The 19,926-nt window shown below is 46.7% G+C and overlaps 1 protein-coding gene across 1 annotated transcript in view; it reads left to right on the top strand.

The window, feature by feature from the left end:
* Window positions 1–19,926, top strand: part of DNAH9 (dynein axonemal heavy chain 9) — a 186,680-nt gene that overhangs the window by 97,041 nt on the left and 69,713 nt on the right. The window contains exons 51-55 of the mRNA XM_055723493.1: window positions 2,505–2,624; window positions 12,686–12,874; window positions 14,191–14,426; window positions 16,546–16,668; window positions 18,696–18,900. Coding sequence (XP_055579468.1) covers window positions 2,505–2,624; window positions 12,686–12,874; window positions 14,191–14,426; window positions 16,546–16,668; window positions 18,696–18,900 — 873 coding nt within the window. The remainder of the gene's footprint in view (window positions 1–2,504; window positions 2,625–12,685; window positions 12,875–14,190; window positions 14,427–16,545; window positions 16,669–18,695; window positions 18,901–19,926) is intronic.

The raw sequence follows: 19,926 nt of genomic DNA, 5'->3' as shown, positions 1-19,926 counted from the left end.
TCAGGCTCTGGTGATGGGCATGTTTTGCAGGATGATGACTGCTTTAGTAGGAGCCTAATAATTTGTCACGGCACAGCTCCCTGTCAGCATGTCTTGTGCATTATCCTTATTTAGATTTTTGCTACTTAAAAAAAAAAGAAATTAAGAAAATTACTGAATAGAAGAAATTACTGTATAATTGGAACGCATTTCTACAGAGAGTAGCTTCTAGCTTTTCTCCTTTTCCTTCAGAAAATGATCTCTATGTTAAAGACACTGCTTTTCCCCCCACCTCCCTCCCTGGTCAACACTCGCTAGTAGCAAAGTGGGGACACCAGCGCAGTGGTCCCCACCAGCCTGTTCCTCAGCATCCCAGAACTCGCTGTTCTCCAGCTCCCTCCTGCTGCAGGCAGCCACTGCTTGTGCTCCAGACTCTGCCTTTTCTTAAGGTGCTTTGGATCTGGGATCCCTCTCTGTGAGTGAAGGACCCTCTGTGGCTGTGCTTTTGTACTAACACCACGGTTTGTGCAAAATCACCGTTAATACCCGAGGTGTGTGGGCAGCCGGACTGGCCTGGACTGAGCACTGAGAGAGGCAGCACAGCCCCTCCAGCCGAGCTCCTCCACCTGCTCGTCTCTTCTAGCAGCACATCTTCGTGTCAGAAATACATAACTCCCTTGATGCCTCCTAGGGATTATTATTCTTAAAGTGCTTACTACACTTTGTAACTAAAAATGTGAAAAATAAAGATCTCCAGAGCTCTCTGGTAGCCCCTTGCTGCTGCAGATGAAAGGAGGGCAGGGACAGCACCTGAAGCAGGCATGGATTTAGAGGTCTTTAGCCTCTAATTCTCCCATCTAAGATGTGAAATACAGTGCTGGGGAACCTTTATCGTCCCTTTATGCTGCTTGTTTCCAAAGCTTTTAATGCCTGAGCTTTTCTTTTGTCTTTCTTTTTTTTTTTTTTTAAGAAGTGGGATTTTGTTAAAGAAAATGGCAATCTTTGGGGAGATTACTGGTACTCCACTGGCATGCACTTACAAAACTGATTGTTTTAGAAGAGTTTTCCCCTCTGCAGATGGATAATGATACATTGCTCAGCGTGGGGGTGGATGTGGAGGTATATCCTTGCTTATCAAGCTGGGATACCTTGGATAGCTTCAGTGATGTGATGCTGACTCATACTTGCTCACCACTGGGCACTGAGCTATCATAAACCCATTTTATTAATAAATGAGACTATTCTGACTGTCAAAACTAAGTACCTTTCCCTCTGCTTTGTCTGCCTGGGAAATAAGGGTGCTATGAATCTGGGGAGGGTAGATGTAGAAGCAAGATGTACAGTCACAGTTGCACACAGATATTTGTGTGTTACTGTAGAGTGTCTGGTGTGGTGCTGCAGGTGTGATCTGTGCTTCACAGATCAAAGATACCTGTTCATCAGAATCGTGCTTCTGTGGTGGGATTTGATGAGCGTATGTATGCACGTACATTCATATACACACAGGGATAGAAACTTTTTGTGTTATTAATTCCAAGGCAGGTCAAGGAGAGACTTCTTTGTGTTTTACAGTATCCAGGAGAGCTGCAGATATCCCTAATACAATCCTTTTTCATTTTCAGGTTTGTTTCTAGTGTGTAGCTCAGTGTTAAAATGATTTACAAGCAGTTTAGCCTTAAGCAGTTTGCATTGGGTACAGATAAAATCAATTATTACTTCTCTTATCAGAAGTGAAATGCTCCAAGTGCCTGTGGGAGCTGATTTGTTTTAGACCAGAGCGTGAAGAGCTCAGCCCAAGCAAAGGGCTCGCTCTTTTTTTTTTTTTTTTTTTTTTTTTCCTCTCCAGGTGGTTTGGCCTCTTTCTGCCCCTTGTCAGCCCAGAAGCACTTTGCATGTCAGATGGTCCCACCGAGTGCTCGTTGGGCTCCTCTGCAGGGGTGTCCCGTGGCGCACACTCGGGTGGCTTCAGGAGCAAAACCCTTTCATTGACTTGTTTGTTACGTTCCCTTCTGGAAGCAGGGTGTGGGAGGTATGGCTTGGAGACGGTTCAAGCGTACCTCCAGCTGCTTGAGGAGCTCCTTGGGGATTTGAGCACAACTTGGTGAATCAGCAGAGTCTCAAGGACTGGACAGAGACCAAAGAGGCTGCAGCATCAAGAAATATAAAATTCTGTTTTCTTAGCTGCCCTCCTCATTGCTCAGCCATAGAACTGGTACTTGGCCATATGGACCCCCTTTCCCAGTTTAAATTCACACCAGGGCAGAGCCCCAAATAAATTTTGTGTGTTCTTTGCCTCTGCCCTGTGCTGAGGGTGTGAGTTACAAGCATATAAAATAGCGCAGCACTTTGCGCCTCCACACTGGCTCCTGACGCTGCAACATGGTGTAGGGGCTGCGCCCTGGCTGGCAGCCTGGGCAGCATGGGTTGTGGTGGAGCTTGGCCAGCCCTGCCTGCAGCGTGAATCGTCCCTCAATAAGGGTTTTCCTTAAAAGTGTGCTGGTATTTTCTCTTTTTTTCATGTGCAGCGCCTCAACGAGAACCTGGGAAAGCTCACAGCCAAGTTTGAGAAGGCCACTTCAGACAAACTCAAATGTCAGCAAGAAGCTGAAGCTACAGCGTGTACCATCGCTCTTGCAAATCGACTGGTGAGTGTCAGCAGATGCAGCCTGGGTGGCATGAATGGGAGGTATCAGGTGCTGCTGAGATGTGAACCATGTGCATGCAGTACGTTACATCCTCTCATTTTTTTTTTTTTTTGAATACATTTCCTGCACTGCAGCAAGTTTCAGTAATAAAAATGATTTTGCACTGGCTGTTTGCATACATCAGGATAGGCACTGCTTGTATTTAAAGAGACTGGCTCTACTGTCTTCACAGGTCTCATCTCCTTTCTGTTACTTAAATGTGTGATGATGGGCCAAAACTATATGACTGAAAAATCATATTTGTAAAAACAAAGACAGGAATATGCTAGCAGCTTTGTAGGCTTTGAAATGACAAAAAGTTAATAGTGAAAAGCTCGAAAAAAGCAGAGTATGCCAGTGTTATCAGTCCTTCGGCAGGCACAGCAATCTGTTGTCTCTTCAAAATGTGCAGCCTCCTAGTCCTCTGCGGGGGCAGTGCCCCTGTCACTGCTGCACCCCTAAGGGACAGAGATGCTGGCCTCTTCGCTGGACCCCTGCTCGCATCCCATACTGCAGTTGCCCTCAACGCTTTGCAGTTTGGCCCCTGTGCTGGCTGTTAGCTGGAGCAAACTGCTGCTTCCCCCAGGCAGGGGAACGGTCCAGTGCCTGAGCTGTGCCCCAGCTGGCGCTGGCTCTAGCACCTGGTTCTGCCACCTCAGGCTCCCCCCACACGCGAAGGCAGCGCTGACAGTTGTCTCGGTGGGTAACCCCGGGTTTTTTATGCTTTTGAAACATCTGGCTCGCTGTGCCCACAGGGAAGGCGCAGGTAGCGGTATGGGCTTCTCCGATACAGGCGTCAGCAGCGCACTCCCACCTGCTTCTGCCGAGCCCTTGGTGTGGAAGGTGCCCGTCCAGCTCCGGTTTGGGTGCGGGATGTGGGCACAGCTCAGCACGTGGCTCCTGCCTGAGACCTGGCGCAACTCACTGGGACGCCCAGTCCCTTTCTTCCGGCCACACAGCCTGGCCTGGTAGCAGCACTGGAGGAAAGGCTGCTGTGCTACCTGTCCTCCCAGGGGCAGCCGGGACGTGTTCAAACCATGCTCTTTCCCAAGAGATTGTACCTGTGGCTCCAGGAGCGTGTCCTGCCCGGTCTGCAGCTATTCGGGGGTGGAGGCTGGTCTCAGTCTGTCTTGTTGAAGCTGCTTCTGCTGGTGGGGCTGTTGGCAGAATACAAAGGTATTTCTAGAAGTGGTGTTGGCTGCAGATTTCTCTGCTTGTTTTACAGGCTCATGACTGTGTTGGGCTGTAGTTTGTATGTAAAGTATCTACCTGTACCTATCCCAGCGTAGTTAGAGGAGAGAGAGCGAGCCAGACGGTTATGCTTTTTGCTTGGGATATGGCGAGTTGTGCTCAGTTCTCCCTTGTTCTCCATTCCCTACTCTCAAACCTTCTTAGGTGACTTTCAGCAAATTGCTTTAGCCTGGGTTTTCAGGGCTGTTTAGATTTCACGTGCGTTTGCATGGGCACGTGAAGAAGGCTGTGTTTAGTGGGATATCGGAGTGCTCCCAAGAACTGCACAGTTCACCTGCTGCATGCTTAGGTAGTGGGAAACTCTGAAAAAAACCTTTCATTTTTCATATTTAATCTCTGCGTGCCTCCTTTGGAAAACAGGAGTGCAGCACGGCTGCAGGACAGGTGGCTGCTCTGCAGGCAAATGCAGTCAGGACCATGATATGCTCAGATATAAGGGTCGGAGACAAGCAGCAGATAAGTCCCTTCTTATACTGATTTAGATCTCCTATGCAACCACCAAAGGAGTTTTATGCTTTCATGTTCTTCAGGTTAAATCTCACTGAATACTTCCAAAACCTTTAATTAAGACAGGAAAATAGTGTTTTCATTTGAAAGAGCCGTTTATGTTTCTGGGGAGATTTTTGCAGGATGAGTATTTCCCTGTGTCTTTCCATGGCCTAACAAAATCTTGTGTAACATGGGATGTGAAGGTAGGTTGTGGCTCTTGTAGGAGTCAGTAAAGACAAAATACAAGAAGAAAATATTTCATGAAAAAGAAACATAGAAATGATGGCTTCAATTCTTTTCATATAAATATGTGTGTGTAAGTGCATGCTTTACGCTGAATAGAGCTTAATTTTGCTTCGATTAGTACCATTGTAACAAACAGAACGTGATTTCTTCAAGGTGTCTGCTTAGCAGGTGAATTCTTGGGTTAAAAGGTGACTTTTCATTCAGGTACAACTGATATTCTTATAAGGAAAAATTGTAGAATTTGGGAGGGTCTTGGCTCAGCTGCATTACCAAAACTGTTTTTGTAAAACAAAAGTAGCAAATACTTTAGTAAAATAGATTGTCCCTTGTGATATTTGTTCCTACCTGATTTTTTAAGATTACTAATTTCCTCTGAAAGAAAATATTTTGATTCTGAAATCAAGACAAGACACAGGAATCAAGTTTGAAAAAAACTTTCTTTGGTCACAGTTGCGGTTTTTGCACTGCTGCATGCGTTAGCTTGCGGTTCAATAGCACCGAGCTCGTGTCACGGGCGGTACGGTCTCAGCGAAGCAGCGGGAGTACGTTGGTTTTTAAGCATGTTCTTTACCTTGCTCATTAACTGGGACTGCTCCTGGGCTCAGGGTCAGGACCTGCTTAAAAGCAGGACTTGTTCAGGTGCTTTGCTGGCGCTGGGCTGTCCCCTTCGCTGTCCGATATCTCGGGGTGGTTTTTGTTGTTAGGCGCAGTCTCGGTGATTCACTTTGTGTAGCAGTTTAGCTGCGTTGGCTTCAAAGCCTCCCTGTTTCTTGCCTCTTGAAATGTTTTGGATGCACTAGTGACAGCTTTGGAAAGAAACTTTTCCTGTCCAGGCTTTGGGACAACCACAGCAACAAACTTTGAAATCCTGAGACCGTTAAAATAGTGACGATGGGGTTATGGGCAAGCTGCTTTTCCCACTCTGCTCTCACTTGGTGTGTGAACGAGGGGCACCGTGCGCGGCTCTGCCCAGCCACCAGCGGGTGACACTGGCCACTCCAGTTATTTCTGTCTCTTACATATGCTTGAGAATGTTTTGGTGACCGGCTTTCAAGCCTCTCGTTGAATCAAACTGAAAATGGTAAAAGGAAAAAGGAGGATGTGTTATCGTGCAGCCTGGGTGGAGGGGGGTGGTTTGATTTTCTGGGCAGATAAAGGACTTTAAAGTAGAAAGCCTATACCTGAGTGAATACAGCTGTTATTTCTGTCAGCCTTTTGCTGAAGTAGATAAGCCATTTTCATTTAGACTGAATTTGGATGTCCGCTCAAGTACGGTGTATGTTGCTGCTCCATGATTAGTCATGTCCTCCCGTGCTCATGCAGGTGATGTCCAGGGCGGCTGGAAAGCAGTTTTGCTTTGTGTTTGAAAGCGTGGAGAGCTTCCCCAGGCTGCCTCTGTCTATGTGCATAGATGAGACAGGCTAAACGTTATTTCCTCCATAGTCTGTCTGCTAATGTTGTTGTCTTCTGCCCACCGGCTGCTGCTAGCACACACTCTCCCCAGGCTGAAACACCTTTCCTTTCATCATTAGAGAAAAAGCAGGGCCAGGAGGAAGCAAATCTCTATTCCTGCATCTAGGACCACATAAAACTGAAGTACCATATGACTGGCACAGTCTTTGCAGTGGTGAGGAAGATGAGTGCTGGGCAATGCCCTGGATTCCTCTAGAAAAAAAGCAGCGTGTTTTTTATTGATCCCTAGCTGGTAAACATCATCTGCCGCACTGGGGCTGGGTAAATTTTTCAGCCTGATAGTCACAGGCGTTGATAAGAGATAAAAGGCTGAGAGCCTGGGGAAGCCAGTGTCAACCCTGGGCTTTTATAAAGCAAAGAAGGATAGAGTGGGACTGTTTGCATTCTGTTTTTTTCCTATGGCTTGCTGAGAGATGGATATACACATGTACACACAAACACACAAAACATGCTTGAGAGCGATATTGCACTGAACAATGTGTGCAGTCTAAAAAAAGAGTGCAACAGCAAACAAGGGGAGAAACCCAGATATCTGTCCCATTCAGTGTCTGCTGTGGCCACGTCTCCAAATGCAAAGATTTGGAAAAATATTTAAGTGTTGCTTGGAGCTCTCCTAATGCTGCACATAGGCTCTTAATCATCTTTCTGCTGCTTTCTCACTCCCAGCCCTCTTAACCCTGCCCAGTTTCTGTGCCAGAAAACCACTGGAAAAGGTGGAAAAACATAGCAGTCCCTTTAGTATTGCATGAGCCACCTGGAGAGTGCTTCCTGCAGGGACCCTGTGTGGTTGTTGTCTGGGGACTGGAGCGGGGGGGCTGTCCCCTTTGCTTCCCAGCCAGAGGCTTGGAGCTGTGGCGGGTTTGCTGGAAGGGTTTCACCTCTTGCTGCCACGCTGAGGGCTCCAACTTCCTACTAGCGTGGAACTTTCTGCAATGCAGCCAGAAACGTGTTGCACAGACAGCTGCAGGCTCCTGGGGTCAGTTAAGCCTCAGGACCTGAGGCAGTGTAAGCCACTGATGGGCAAAGGAGTCCGCGCTAAATCCAGAAACTCTCTCTTATATCATGTGGGAGGCGAGCACAGGCTGTTTGCTCAAACTCCCGCCTGGAACTGAAGTCCCTGAATGGACACCCCTTAGTCTCCTCTTTGGAGTTTTAATGGGGGAGAGCATGGCTCTTGCCAGCCTAGTTATGAGGAGAGAAAAATAACTCTGGCTTCTCATGCTGCTGATGCCACAGCATGTGCCGATGCTCCGTTACCAGGGGTCTCTGTTTGCTGTGGGTCATATGGAAAACAGTGGAAATCATTAGGATCAGGGATGATTTAAAAGTCTGGGCAAGGCCAAGGTTACTTCTACTGGTGGAAATTATTAGAGTTCAATGCAACTTTTAGGGAGAGGAGGAGAGAAGCACTCTGTCCCTGTGCAGTTGGCGTGCTCTGCCTGCGGCTGGGGTATGAGCTGCAGCATTTGTATTGTGGTTTAGCAGACAATCCATTCGCTTAGAGGAGTTCCTATTTAGAGGTGAAATCTTATCATACCTTCCATAAGACGGAGAGAAATGCTGGAGGAGCAAGGACGCTGCATCCCAGGCCATGTTGGTTACACCTCCTGCCCACCCCGTGGCCTGGGAACAACGTGACTGAGACTCCGTTGGGTTCCTTGAAGCTCCCACCAGGCATCAGAGCTGAGGGAGCAGCGAGCACAGGCAGCTGCTAACACAGACAGAAGCAAGTCATGTCAGTGCCAGCTCCACTAGCTGTTTTTAAAGGCCTGGTTAGAAAGCACACAGCTTGCTAGTACTGCTGTCAAAATTGGATCACTTTTACAGTGTATGCAAGGAACTACTTGCATCCTAACTTACTTCTGTGCAATGCACACCATCTCCTGTGTCATCTCTGGCTTTGATCTAGGAATAGATCTTGACAGCCCTTACTGATGTGCAATTTATTTGACATCCAAGATCTGTCACCCATGTGGCTGTGGGTAGAAATAAGTTCCCAGACTTTGAAATTAACACATTTGAGGTTGTATGATGAAAACACCTAACTGAGCACAGATAGCATTGCTTGGATGGAAAAAATGAACCGAGGGGATGAAGGGAAGCCAAACTTTTACAGTGCCTTTGGATGACTTAAGAAAGATGCTCCAGGATACAAGAGACAGGGACAAGGGAATATCTAGGGATTTGTGCACCAGAAAAAGGAGGCTGGCTGATGGGTGGTATTTGGGAGTGGATATGTGCTAATGTGGCAGATGAAATTTAGTGATGACAAATGCAAAATAATGCATACAGGGAAAACTAACTGTAATCATGCGTTTACGTTGATAGGTCCTAATTGCACTATTACCATGCACAGAAGAGCTCTTGGAGTTGTTACAGAGAGTTTTCAGAAACAGCAGCGTGGTAATTGACTGGAGGAAGAAAGGCGAATTGAATATTAGTAATTGTTAGGAAAAAATCAGGAAACGGAAGTTAAACAGTCATTGTATCAGATCTGTTGGTGCCTACGTCTCACGTGCTGAACACAGTCAGGTTACCCCATCTCAGAATGCTGTAGGTGACCTAGAAATGCTACAACAAAGTATTTAACGGCTTCCATATGTGAAGAGAGGCAATAGATTAGAACTCTTCATTTTGGAAGAGAGACCGTGTAGGAGGGGTGGGTGTGACAGAAGCCTATAAAATCATGAATGGTATGCAGAAGGTGAATAGGGAATGATTGTTCACCATCCCTCATTATCAAAGCGGTAAAGGTAATCAAATGAGATGGCTTTTAGTTTGCTACTTGCTAAATAAAAAGAATTCCAATGACTTCTGGGATCTGAGGTGGGACCTGGGATTTCTTTAAGGTACTAAAACTGGCGGTAACGTGTGACCCAAGCAAAGGAGAAATAAAGACCTCTAAGATCTAAATGGATAAAAAAAAAAATAACCTCAAGAAATTAATTAGGAGTATGTAGACATTCTATAAGTATTAGAAAAATCAGAGCAATAAAGATGACTTGGTCTTAGAGGCTACGAGAGCAGTGAGAATTGACCCCAAGGAGGCTGGAGGGAAGATTTCAAGGTACTTCATCTGTAAAGACTACAAAGGAAAGGTGGAGGAATTGGACATCTGTGCACTGTTACTGGAGTTGAGATTAAGGATCATTTATGATTACGATCCTTACAAGCAACTGGTAACTTAAAAGCAGTGTTTTGCTTTTTTTTCAACAAGTAGGATTGCATAAGAACAGATATGGGGGCTGGGACGTGGGTCTGTCCAGCTTCAGCTGCACTCCAGCAAATGCCCGGAACAGAGGAGGAACAGGGCAGGTATTCCACATGCTGTGCCTGATCCTTGATATTTCCCAGCTGTCAGATGGCTCCGCTTGAATGTATGTGGGTATACATAAGGCAGACCTATAAGACTGAGAACATAAAAATGGGGATTCCCACAGATAAAGATGAGCATGACTGTAATTGAAATAACTGGATGGTCTGGATAGGGGAACCACAGGAACAGGATGAAATTCAGTAATGCAAGAAGCAGGTACTATGGATTTATAGCAGATTGTCTCTAAAGCAGGAGCACATCACCAGCAACCGGTGAGGATTGTTTGAATCTATATATTCAGGCTTTGTCCTACGTGTTGTGTGGCCTTAAGAAAGGCAGATGTGGTCCCAGTCATACCAAAAGCAGGCTTTCTAGTGAGGCGAAGGGAAAATCAGCACAGGCCGAGATCAGCAAAAGGCACTGGGGAGACCTCTGCAGCTTTGTCAGTAGGGTGGTGGTTGATGTTCATGAAGGAGTCACTCAGCTGGAGTGGTTTGGGGACAGATCTGAGGTTGACCAGGGCAAAGAAAACCTGCAGCCTCTGTTTCTGCTCCTGGAAGGAGCCAGGCTGCCCAGGAGGCAGTTTTCACTGGTTCAAAGGGGCAGATTTATCAAGGCAGAAAGGTCATCAGAGCTGTTTTTGCAGGTGTCTATTAGTTCTTGCGTTCATCAGAATGGTCTGGATTAGATGGTGTGTAAGCATGTCAGAGTTTCCCAGCAATACAATTAAAGAACAGATAGAGACTGTCTGTAAGGAACTGTAAATTCCTGGGTGGTGCAGGTATGAAATGCCAAGTAGATAAATGTAAAGCAATGCGTACTGGCAAAATTAGTTTTTACTTTACATGCCCTGTAAGTGATGCTGAGCTAGTTATTATCATTCAGGAATGAACTGATGGGGTTGAGTTCTGTGAGTATGTGAGCTCTGTGCTCCCAGAGGCAAAGAAAAACCTCAACAAACCCAAGCTGGAATTGAATGTTAGGGTTTGTTAGGAAAAGAAGAGAGAAGAAAACCATAGAAAAATCACAATCTTACTATATAAATACATGCTAAATAAATCTCGAATGTGCAGCTGTACCTCCGCCCCCTCTGCCGTACCTCAAAGGAAATAGTGGAATGGGAAATGGTGCAAAGAAAGTAACAACAAAAAGAAAGCGGATAATAAAGATTACATCATGCGGTAAGGATAAAGATTGCAAGGACAATCAAAAGGCTTCTTCTGTGTGAGGAATTATTGAGTAGGCTAAAGCTCTTCAACCTCCAAAGGAGACAGCAGATGAGGTATTAAGGGCTTGAAATCATGAGTGGTATGGAGAAGGTGACGTGAGCATGATTGTTTGCTGGTTTTCCACTGTGCAAACAGGTTTTAGCAATTGAAAAGTTCAGGCAGTGCATCAGAGGCTGTAATTTTTTTACAGAAGGCCTGCAGGTGCCCAAGGGTGGGTTTGCTATCCACGACAGCTTAGTCCCAGGAAGGAAAAAATCATCAGTGGCTCTTAAGCACAAAGACACAAGCTCTGTTTCAGAAGGTCCTTAAACCTCCAGTTGTGGGAGGCTGGGGGATGATGTCAGGAACTGTCACCAGGTGCTTGTTTGTCCTGGCCTCCCAAGTCACCTGTCGAGGCTGCTGCCAGCAGCCCAGGGGCCAGGGGCCAGCTCGGGTCTGGCCTGCAAGGCTGGTCCTGGTGCTGGGGCTGTGTGGTTGAGGGAAGGATATCAGCTCCTGGGCTTAGCCAAGCAGAGCCCGTTCCCTGTGACGTACTGGCTGTTTCCAAAAGCATCTGGAGGCACACGGGGGAGAAAGGAGAGCTGTTTGTGTGAGAACCCATGGCACAAACCGGCCAGAAGTAAATTTGTGCTGGAAATGAGAAGGTGATTCCTAACCCTCAGAAGGCAGCAAAAGTCTGCTAGAAATAGGACTTGGCCAAGCTGGAATGCATGATGGTGGAATTCAGTGAGGATCTGAAGGTGGTACCTGCGTTCTGCATATCTGTTTAAGGTGGCAAAGTAACACAGTTTAGGGGAGCGAGTTATTTAAGGTGTTCATAAGGCTTCTCACAGGGGTTGGTGTTAGAGCTGGTCCTATCTAACATTTAACAGTGGCCTGGAAGAAAGACACAGTGTCGTGTTAGTCACGTTTGCAGCACCCCTTCTTTGAAGAGGTTTGTGAAAGTGAAGGATATAGAGGAATTTTTAAGGAAAATGAGGAATACGAGAAATAACCCCAAGGTCTTGTGGACTGTATACTGAAGAAGAAAGCTAGAAAGGGCTGGCTGGCCCTGGTACCAGGGGTCTGGGAGCTGGGGGGATCTGTACGTTGGGTAGATGTTTCCAGAGCACCTTGACAACAGGAGAGATTATGAATTTGACTGTGAAGTTTGGCATTCTCGATCTCAAATCCATGAGTCCAATTTAAAACTGTTTTGGGTTTTTCTGGCTTGTGAACCTTGAAGAATGCATTCCATTGATATTTCCAAGGGGTGTTTCTCAGTTAAAGCAAGCTGAAGCTTTTTTCTTTAAAAAAAGAAAAAGCCGCGGGTGGGGGGTGGGGTGGGTGGGAAGTGTCTGGGTATCTTTTATAATCACAGGAGGGAGCGAGGGACCAGTGGTACCCTGAAAAGTACCAATGTTCAGAGAAGTTGTCTGTGCACGTAGAGATACCTTCTTTCACAAGGAGATGCTGTACCCTCTTCAAAGCTGGTAAGCCTCTAGTTGGACTGTTTGTGCATTGGCAGCTCATGAAAGATGTCTTTAGGAAGTGTTTTCTGCACAGAGCCTTAAGCAAAAGAAAAATGTAGACCCAAGGGAGTTGTGATCAAAACCCCATCTACCTGGGGTAATAAATTGTGTGGAACAGCTGAAGGTTGTGGCTGTTGGAGAGGAGTGCTCTGTGTGAGAGAGGCTGTAAGGAGCTGTGATCTGTGGCATTAAAGCAATTAACAGCTGATGGGCTGCCTCAGACATCCTTATGCAGATATCTTTATGTGAATTCCTGCTGGGGAAGTGATGGATCCTGCCTTCATGATTTTAGAGGAGTTGTGGAGCAGACAGCTGAGATTTGACTGCAGGGCCAGTCTTTCACTGAATGGGGCAGTGGGCGTAGCGGAGCAGCCTTTGAATGTTTCCCATCCCCAGGCTTTAAACTTTAGCAAATGGCAATTGATGTCAAGAACATGGGTACCGCCAGGTCCTGAGGTATCATTTAAAGAACCACCCTAATTATTGATTTGACTTGGGAAATTGTAGGTTGGCGGGCTCGCCTCTGAGAACGTGAGATGGGCTGAAGCTGTGAAAGACTTCAAGCAGCAGCAGAGCACCTTGTGTGGAGATGTCTTGCTGATCACTGCCTTCATCTCCTACCTGGGCTACTTCACAAAGAAATACCGTCAAGACCTCCTGGATGGAATGTGGAAGCCGTACTTGCACCAGCTAAAAGTAAGCCCCGATTTCTCTGAAAAGCTGCTGTTACTGAAAATAACGTGGCTGTAAATTCTGATGCCCACAAATGAGGGGTATCCCTGTGTTCCCACTGAGATGGATTGAGGAGAAGGACATAGTCCTACTCGAGTTACTCCTCTCTGGGGAAGGCGTTGTGATGTCCGTGCTCCGTGCTAGGGACCTGCTTCTTCCATCTACAGAGGAAAACCCTCGATGCAGCAACCCAAACGTGGAGCCTGGTGCCGATGCTGTGCTGTTATAACCAGGCACAGGGATGGCTTAAGAAGGAGAGAGAGACCATGGAGAAGGAATTGTTTGGAGCCGGCAGAGCTCACTGCCAGCCCTGTAGTAGGCTTGGAAAAACTCCAGATGGTTCCTCATGCTGAACACAAGCTCTGTTCATGCTGGCCAGGCCTCTCAGCTGGTTTTACCCATGTCTTGCTGTTTGGACCAGATGGAGACCATCATGCTTCAAACTTGTTTAATATTTCACTGATTTTTAACAGGTCCTCTCATGCATCAGTAAATGCAAGTGCTCAGTCTCCTGCAGGATTGAGCTTGTGCACATCAGTACAGTAACTGGATATGTTACAAATCCTGGTGAAACACCAAGAAGCTTTTAAATACACTCACAACGGAGCAGTGATGCCCAGGTCAAAAAGCTGAGAAAACCAGCAAGTTTCTTAGGATGAGAGAGGAAAAATTTCATTCTGCATTTCTTAATGCTTAGCCAAAAATTTATTTAAAGAAGGGAATATTGTTCCGAAAATGACCTGACTGTTGTTAGACATTTCAAGGAAGTGTCTGTATTTCTAATGGAGAATCGAAAGCCCATTCTGCTCAGGTATCTGGCACAGTTAACTTTCTGGTTGTCACACCCAGAAATGGCCTCCCATGTCAGAGAAGTGTTTCTGGAACAGCTAATGCTGTTTTGCAACACACCAGCAGGCTTACGAGGGTGTTAATTACATTCTTCCAAGCTGTTGTCTCAGTGAGCTTGTACAGGGCAGCGTGTGATCTGAGCCTGCTCAGCTGGGCTGTGGCCCTTCGGGGTGCTTAGTGCATTGCAGGCAAGAATTTTTGGGTTGCTTGCGTAATTTGTGTTCATTCACAACAGGATTGGGAAACACTTAAAACCAGATCAAAACTATCGTGTAGAATGGGAAGCCACTGATAAATAAGACTTAGCAGTTTTTAATTAAGCTAACTTTCCTTTCTTCAAGTATTTTCCTTGCTCATCTCTGGAATACGTTGCAAGTCACACTCGCTGCTTTTTATCGACACATTAGGAAGGATTTCTCCTTTCTTCCCAGGTGCCAATCCCCATAACTTCATCCCTCGATCCTCTGACCATGCTGACAGATGATGCTGATGTCGCGGCTTGGCAGAACGAGGGCCTGCCAGCTGATCGGATGTCCACTGAAAATGCCACCATCCTCACCAACTGTGAGCGCTGGCCCCTCATGGTGGACCCCCAGCTGCAGGGTATCAAATGGATCAAAACAAAGCATGGTGAAGACCTCAGAGTGATCCGGATTGGGCAGAAGGGGTAAACATCAACCTTATCACGTAATAATACCTTTTAAGGGTTGTCTGCCTGTGGTATTTGGTGAACAGCGTACATTTAACTGCAGCCATCTGAGCCAATTATATTGAGGAAAACCCTCAAATGTATTTGTGCATCAGCTGCTTATTCATTAGCAAAATGATAGGGACTTCTCATTAAATAGAGGGTCTGTTTAGTGCTTGGCTCCGTTACCATAGAAACTCCTCTGAAACTGAGAAAGGAGAGAGCTGTGTGCTGGAGGCTGAGCATCCTCCATCAAGCTCGTCTTCTGTGTCATGTCCTGACTTGGTTTCACCCAGGAGGGCGAGTAGGGCTTCCCACGCCTTGGAAGAAGAGAAGGGGCCTGGGTGTGGAAGGTGAAGCTGCCATGAGGGTCACTATACCCTGCAGACCAGGTGGGCGAACTCCGCTGCCATGCGGGCACCAGCATGGAGGCTCTCATTGCAGCACCTCGGCATCGATCTGGCCAAATCTTTTGTGGGAAGGCTTTGCCACTCCTGGCTCTCATCTCTCTGGTCAGCACACAGTCTGCTCTTCTGCTATCTCACTTTGCACCCATTTCTACCCAACAGAGAGGAGTCACAGCTGGGATGGAGCACCAGAGCTAAATCCCTGTTCGGATATGAGTGCTGAGTTATTTATTTATTTTTTTAATTTTTAATCCAGAGCAAAACACTGGCAACAGGTGAGAGTGGTCCAGGGTTGATGCTTGCAAATTCATGTAGATTTGGAGATGTCTTGGGGTTGCCCACATTGTTTTGCTGGTGGCTCCTCTGCTTTCCTCATAGAGGGTAACAAGAAGTTAATAGATTTGATCTCATGTGGGATGAAAATACAGCTCGTTTTTCATTAGAGCAAAATCCTGCTTCCTGACCAACATGGTCACCATGCCTTGCAGTTATTCAAAGCAATCTGTGGAAAAGTAAGGATCCAAGAGGAGGCACCTAAATACAGACCTCTGGGATGGAACAAGAGGAGCAGACCCTGTAGCATTCACATGCTGCCATTACAGCTTGCTGTGCAAACACAGCATCTCCTTTCCCCCCTCCCTCCCTGGCCCCACATCAGACTGGCAGGCTCTGAGGGGAGCTCAGCGTGCTGCTGTGACACCTCAGGACTTTGTTTAAAAGCATCGTTCAGCAAATAAGGGAGTGTTTCATCATCTGGGAAATGATGCTGCTTTATGAGGTTTAAACCCACACCCCTCTCTCCTTCAGGAAAGGATCATTTGAGCCGCTTTGGGGTCAGCTCCTGTCATTCTCTCTGACTGTTTCTTTGTATAAAAAAATCCCTGGACTCAAGAAAAACAGGGGCTGCAGATCAGGGATGGGGTTTGCATTGTGTCAGCCCCTTTAAGTTGGGCCTAAATGTTACTCTGAACTCCTGTCTGAGGTATATCTACCACCTCTTGGGGTCCCAAACTCTCTAGCTTAGATGAGAAACCTAAATTTTAGCAAGCGGGGTTAGCTGGAGTGATGCAATGCAACAGTGATGGGGTTAACAGTGCCTGGAGCATCCTCACCACCTGCCCAGGGCCCTTCTCACCTCTTTGCAGAGAGATAAGTTGTGTGAAGTGTAGAGCAGCCCTGAAGGAGAGAGCACAAGCACTTGACCTTGCCCTTCAAATGCAGAGCATCCCTGTTTCACAGTTAGGCACTGGGCAAAGGGGTCCAGTTCCCTCTTGAGGAAAGCAGCTGTCCTTCACACGACCCTAAACCCTGGGCAAGCCAGAGCTGAAACCTGCTCTTTGTCCTTGCTTTTACACAAGATTAACTCCACCAGCAGATTTTGGGGGAAACAAAGTATTTACTACAAATAACTCTAAGCTGTCCCATCTTTGTTCACTGATGCCCATGCTGGTTTCTTGGCAAAGATGACAGCGTTGTTTTTGTCTGACCTCCAGAGTCCAAGACTTAATTTCTCTTTGCTAGCCAGCCAAAGCTCTGCCCATGCCACTTTGTGCATCATGTGTCGGCACCATCTTACTCCTCTTTCCCTCCCTGCTGGCATGTGCATGTAGCTGCCGTCGCAGTGTGGAGCACCCCTCCGTCCCTGTCACACCCAGCCTTGCTGTACTGGGTACCAGTGCTGTTTCCTACAGGTACCTGGACACGATGGAACGAGCCCTGGCTGCAGGAGAACTGGTTTTGATTGAAAACCTGGAGGAATCTGTGGATCCAGTTTTGGGGCCATTATTGGGACGTGAAACCATCAAGAAAGGAAGGTGAGCTTCGGGGAGGTTTAACGGCAGGTGTGAAAGGGTTGTTTGGGTGTTGTGCTTCTGTTCCTGATCTCAGGCAGTGGGTGTTCGTATGCAGCAGTGCTGACATCCTGCCCTCAGAAGCGAGGGCATTTTAAATCAGGCAATCACAGGTGATTCAGTCATAGGATGGCTTTGAAATAAACCCAGATTTTTCGTTTTGTTGGACAGTGTCATTCAAACCTCATGTAAAAGAGAGACCCGTAATTCTCCTTTTGTATAGTGACCTTGGTGTCTGTAACTGGCTGTCCTGCCACTGAATTACTACCAAAATAGCTACTTTGAATTTTAGCAAACACGGCATACAGCTACAGGTTTAAGCATTAAGAATATATAAGTGTTTCTTAATGAGGTCAGGTTCTCCGTGGCAGCTTCTGGTCACCCTCCAGCCGAGAGGAGGGCAGCGAGAAGGGCAGCCAGGGAGTTCACTTCTTCCTCCTTTCTGTGTGCAATGTAAAATAAGCACATTTTTAGCATGTGCTTGAATAACGGCAATAATCAAAACCTCATGCTCAGCGCCAAACTTGATTCAGGGACTCTTTTGATGTTTCGCTTGCTTTTGCAGACTGAAGTCGTCTGCCTTCAGAAGGATGGATGTCACTTGGGCTATTAAGGAGCTCCGCTGCCAAGAGGAGCCCACGTGGGCTGACCTCTGAGCCCGTGGCCATGCCTCGCCGTGCAGCCCTGCTCTTGGCTTTGGGCAGTAAATAATAGAAAGCCTGTTAAGCTCAGCCTTTCACATTCCTTCAGCTCCTCAAGGATCATTTCTTTACTTGCCTAAAATATCCTAGGGTGATGCAAACTGCAGGGAAAGGCAAGCTGTCTGGCAAGTTTGCAGGGGAAAACAGTGTGCAAAGGGTGAATGGCTGTGGGCTTCAGCTGCAGGACGGAGGGGAAGGATCATTTCAGAGGCAGTGATGGTCCCAGTGAAGGGGACTGACTTTTTCAAGGTGAAGATGAGGGTACAGCAGAGATGGTGGGACCCTTGAGTGAAAAACTGAGTCACTGCCTTTTGGGACAATATGTCTCTGCTCTTAAAACTCTCTGTAAGATCCCATGTTTCCTAAGAAAGGGTAAATAAGTCATAAATCAAACCAAAAGTCCGTGGGTTTCATGTTTTCCCAGACCCCACAGATAGATGCTGGTGGTCCCAGAGCGAGGTTTTTTGAAGTCAGGGCTCTCGGCAGTGCTTCTGGGCGCTGCTGTGAGCTGCGTGTGCTGTGTGATTTCTCTCTGCCTCGGTTGCACAGCTGGAAAAGCAGTCGAGGTGGCTGAGAGGACACCTTGTGAGCAGCTGTTTGACTGCAAAGTGCATTCAAACTCTGGCGATAACAGTGCTGCTCCTGTAACCCTCCAACTGCATCCCTGAAAGCGTTTCCAGTTTCTCCTTTCCTCTGGCTCCCATGGGCTTTGTTAAACCTGGATTCAGAGCATGTTGATTCCTGCGGTCTCTGTTTAAATTTTAGACTTGGTGCCAGAACTGCAGAACAGGAGGAGGCTGGGCATCCCTGAGTGATGTTACCTCCCAGGAACGGCAGCCAGCCGCTGCTCTCATCTGGCTTCACTGCTTGAGCTCAGTGTGACCACAGAGCTGGCCTGATCTGAGCCAACAGAGTCGACGATTCTAGCTGTGGCTAATTAAAATCTCCACGCTGAGAGGCTTTTCCTCCATGTAACTCCAGATTTAGGTAGAATAAAGCCTCTGTAAAAACCAAGGAGGGTTCACGGTTGAACTGGCTGTCCTGCTGCTGGAAGCTGTGAGCCTCCTCCAACAGGATCCAAAATTCAGAGCCAACGGTCTGGGGTTTTTCTTCTAAATCAGGAGTGACTCAGGCCTGTCTGATTTTAAATACTTTGTGCTTTAATAGTGATTTCTGTGTGAAGAGTGCAAAGTCCCACGCTGGCAGGTGCCATTGACTGATAGAACCATTTGTCTCTGGGTGAAACCTTGTGGAAGAGATGCACTCATGCCCCTTTTGCTCTGATTTCAGGTACATTAAGATCGGGGACAAGGAGTGTGACTTCAACCCTGCTTTCCGTCTCATCCTCCACACCAAGCTGGCAAACCCCCATTTCCAGCCTGAGCTGCAGGCGCAGTGCACCCTCATCAACTTCACCGTCACACGGGATGGCCTGGAGGAGCAGCTGCTGGCGGCGGTGGTCAACATGGAGAGGCCGGACTTGGAAGAGCTTAAGGTCAGTAGCTGGGAGTTTGCACTGGGAACGAGCATAGATAATAATAAAAACAATAATAATAATAAAAACCCTACTATTGTAATTCCAAACAAATAGCATTTCACCTGCAAGGTTGCAGAGATCGCTGAGCTAATCGTGCAATCAGGAGATTTCCCTCGAATGACAAACATTAAGGATTTTTTTTCTTCAGCCTTTTGTTTTCTTGATATTTTTGGAACACTTAAACTGCAATTCCAAGTTTTTTCTTCAAAAATTTGGGCAAGAATCTCTCTCCTTTCCTACCTCTCTTGGAAATGGAAACTGAGATTCTCATTATATCAGTTTTTTTCTGGATGTCACAGATTTAACTTTGGAGGTAGGATTAATATCACTTAATTTTAGGCATTTATGGTATAGGATTCCCGCTGTAAATATTGTGAGGCTGGTAATGACATTTTTCTGTTCTAGTTCTTCCTCCCACTTGATTGTAACAGGCCAAAATGTTCTCTCTCTCTTTTAATAACTGTGGTTTCAGTTTCAAGATAATTTTTAAAAGAGGGTCCTTTGTTCTAATGGCACATTTAACAATGTAACAAATATGGATAATACTAAATATTTACTGAGAGTGGGAATAAATTTACTGCACATGCCAGGCCAGTTTTGTCATAATCTTTTCATTTAATGAGGTTCTAAAGTACGTTAGCTGTGCAGCCTTAATGATGCATTTAGTTTTAACCAGGCTCATGTGCTAACGAGCCAAAAGATGGCATCAAAAATACATAATGAACTGATTTAATGTGTAAGCCACAGTTATCTCGCTGGGACAGTGAAAGACCCAAAGGCTCTTCGTCAGGCACCCCTCGCACACGCTCAGCACGGGGCTGCAAGCGCTGCAGCCGCTGCTTGCCTTTGCTGATCTGCGCTGGAGGCTGCTGGGGGGGCCGCAATTAGCACAGCGATGTCATTAACTGCCGTGATGGTGAGGACTGTTCCTCATAGCCTTGGCAGCATCGCTGTTAGTGGTTGCTGTCACAATAAGAAAGACAA

This window comes from Falco cherrug, chromosome 1 (genome assembly GCF_023634085.1).
Source record: "Falco cherrug isolate bFalChe1 chromosome 1, bFalChe1.pri, whole genome shotgun sequence".
Classification (NCBI taxonomy): domain Eukaryota; kingdom Metazoa; phylum Chordata; class Aves; order Falconiformes; family Falconidae; genus Falco; species Falco cherrug.
The sequence above is the reverse complement of the archived record's forward strand: the minus strand, read 5'-3'. Positions and strand labels throughout refer to the sequence as shown.